Source organism: Rosa rugosa, chromosome 7, assembly GCF_958449725.1.
Source record: "Rosa rugosa chromosome 7, drRosRugo1.1, whole genome shotgun sequence".
Lineage (NCBI taxonomy): Eukaryota > Viridiplantae > Streptophyta > Magnoliopsida > Rosales > Rosaceae > Rosa > Rosa rugosa.
This window is the reverse complement of record NC_084826.1, coordinates 21,198,292-21,200,782: the sequence shown is the minus strand read 5'-3', so window position 1 is coordinate 21,200,782 and position 2,491 is coordinate 21,198,292. Positions and strand designations below refer to the sequence as shown.

Below are 2,491 nucleotides of genomic sequence, written 5' to 3'. Positions count from 1 at the left end.
GGTAGTGTTGGCAGCGACGACGCTCGATTGATGATGATGATTGAAGAAGGTTATTTTAAATTGCAAAGTATTGTTATTTGCGTTACTAATCTTACCACTATGAGTGTGTTTGGATGAGGGAAAAAATGATGGAATTTAATTGAAAGTGATGATTTCATAATTCCTAAAAGCCAATTACCTCGTTTGGCATTATCAGAGAGGAAATTTTAAATTTCTATGTGAAAAGAAAAACGAAGGAATTCGTTATTTAAATTCCTCACTTCAATTTCCACCAAAATAGGCGTCATTTATGAATTCCTTTGCAGTATTCAATTTTTATTTCTAAAACAAGACTTTTTTCTATTTTATCTTTTTATTTGTTTTAAACTTTCTTAATTTATTACACATTTCAAATCCTAAATAGATGCAACCAAACAATAGAAATTGCAATTAATGGAATTTTAGATTGATGGAGTTAAAGATTCCATCAGTTATAAATTCCTACGGATTTTATAATGTTCTCATCTAAACGTAGGGTAAAGCACTAATGTCGAGTGATTTATTACCGCAGTTATGCAACTAAACACTTGAAAAAGATAATTTGATATTCTAATACAAATATATCCGGTGTAGAAAGTACAAACATGACATAAATTAAAGTAATAATTAATTTGAGCTCTTTCGATCGCTATATGACAAAAGGTACTGACAAAATGATGAAGGAATTTCAATTAATTGTGATTGCTGATGAAGGAATTTCAATTAATTGTGATTGCTAAAGACATGGGTGTAGACTTTAAACTAAGAGAAATTCTTACGTAGGGCAGTTGTGCTACGTGTTTAACTAATACGACTGCCTAATCAAAACTTCGAAACTATGTGGGCTAGCTTCTAAAATTTCAAAAAATATCCTTCATTTATTAAATGAAATATATCTCGTGTAGAAATTAGTAATTGATTTGAGTTCTTTCAGCAGCTATACGACAAACCATTCTCACAAAATGATAAGTAAATTTTAATAAACTCTATGTCGGTTAGAAACGTTTACATTCAGTTTAGACTAATGATTGATTCATGCTTTCTGGCAATCCATATATATACATATATTTTTGTTATTTGTTAATAATGTCACACAAGGATGTATTTTTTTCTTTCTAACTTTAGAATAGTTGTGCATGAACCAGAGATGTATGGAATCCAAAATCTAGCATATATAAACCAATGAATTTGAGAAAAAAATTGTAACAATTTATGATATTAAAGATAATGCTCTCTTATAAATTAAAAAATCTGTAACCAAAAGAAAAAAAAGTAAAAAAAAAAAATCTGGACTTCGTAAAACAGCATCTGACCCTACCATTTCGGTTTCATAGATTTTGTCAATAGAATAGTTGTGGCCCACCTAGCTAAGAACAGTGCCAACGAGACAAAGTACCGTTTGTTAGAACCAGTTATCGTCAGTCTCATATGTACAAGTCTCCGCACTTTCTCCTCTCACATTGCTTCAAACCCTAAATCTCCTCATCCTCGTCTTCATGACTTCATCGTTAACTCCTTTAGATTCCTTTCCATCTTTTCCACACACCCGGCCCTGCCCTTCATTCAAAACTCACCTTAGCTTTCCCTAACTCTTATCCCCCAGACCCAGATCTCCGAGTGCACCTACCAACGTCCTATATATATCCCTTACCTTTGCTTCCCCGAAGCTCATCCACTTCCATTTTTCGAGAATTATCTCCTTGTTTTCTCTTGCCGATCTTCTTAATCTCCAAAAATGTTCAGAAAACCAAATTTGGGGTCAGCAGAAAGTTCAAAGAAAAACCCAAATGAGCGACGCTCTTACATCTGCACAATTTGTTCTCTAAGCTTCACAACCTCTCAGGCCTTCGCCGGCCACCACAACGCTCACAGGCTTCGCCATGATCGTTGGCGTCTCTCTCAAGAAGAAAACAACGCCAACAATCCAGCTTTAGCTGAGCCTAACGACAGTAAAAGGCCTCTGTCACCAGACCCCATCTCTTCTGGGCGTCCGGACGATGACGAGCATAATTCTAGGCCTTTCTACACTTTCATGACGACAGAGCCCGATGTTAGGACTCCTGTGGATCCAACCCATTCTCCAGCTCTGACAAGTAGATCCGGTTCTGGTCCGGGACAAGACCTGGCCAGTGGATCAAGTACCGGCGAGAATTCTTCTTACGGTGAAAACCCTAAGAAGCGGAAGTTTTCGGAACTTGCGAGATTAAAAACTGGATCGGCTGATGAGTCGTGGCTAAAACTCTAATAGTTATCTAAAAAGTCCGGCCTCTAATAATGATAGTCATGTAGTTTATTATCACTAAATAATCTGATCTACCGGCTCGAATTCTTTGAGAAAAAATGTTCCCGTTTAGATCTCTATTCCATTTGTAATCCTTACATCGATCCTATGTTAAAACTATATCCTTAAGAAAATCGATGCTACAGTTCTTTATCAGATACATGGTTGTGGTTTAGGACTGGTTGTTATGAT

The 2,491-nt window shown here is 35.9% G+C and overlaps 1 protein-coding gene across 1 annotated transcript; it reads left to right on the top strand.

The window, feature by feature from the left end:
• Positions 1–1,753: 1,753 nt before the first annotated feature.
• Positions 1,754–2,263, top strand: LOC133723033 (transcriptional regulator SUPERMAN-like). The gene has a single exon (XM_062149870.1). It carries the CDS (start codon positions 1,754–1,756, stop codon positions 2,261–2,263), a length of 510 nt encoding a protein of 169 aa, XP_062005854.1.
• The last annotated feature ends 228 nt before the right edge of the window (positions 2,264–2,491 follow it).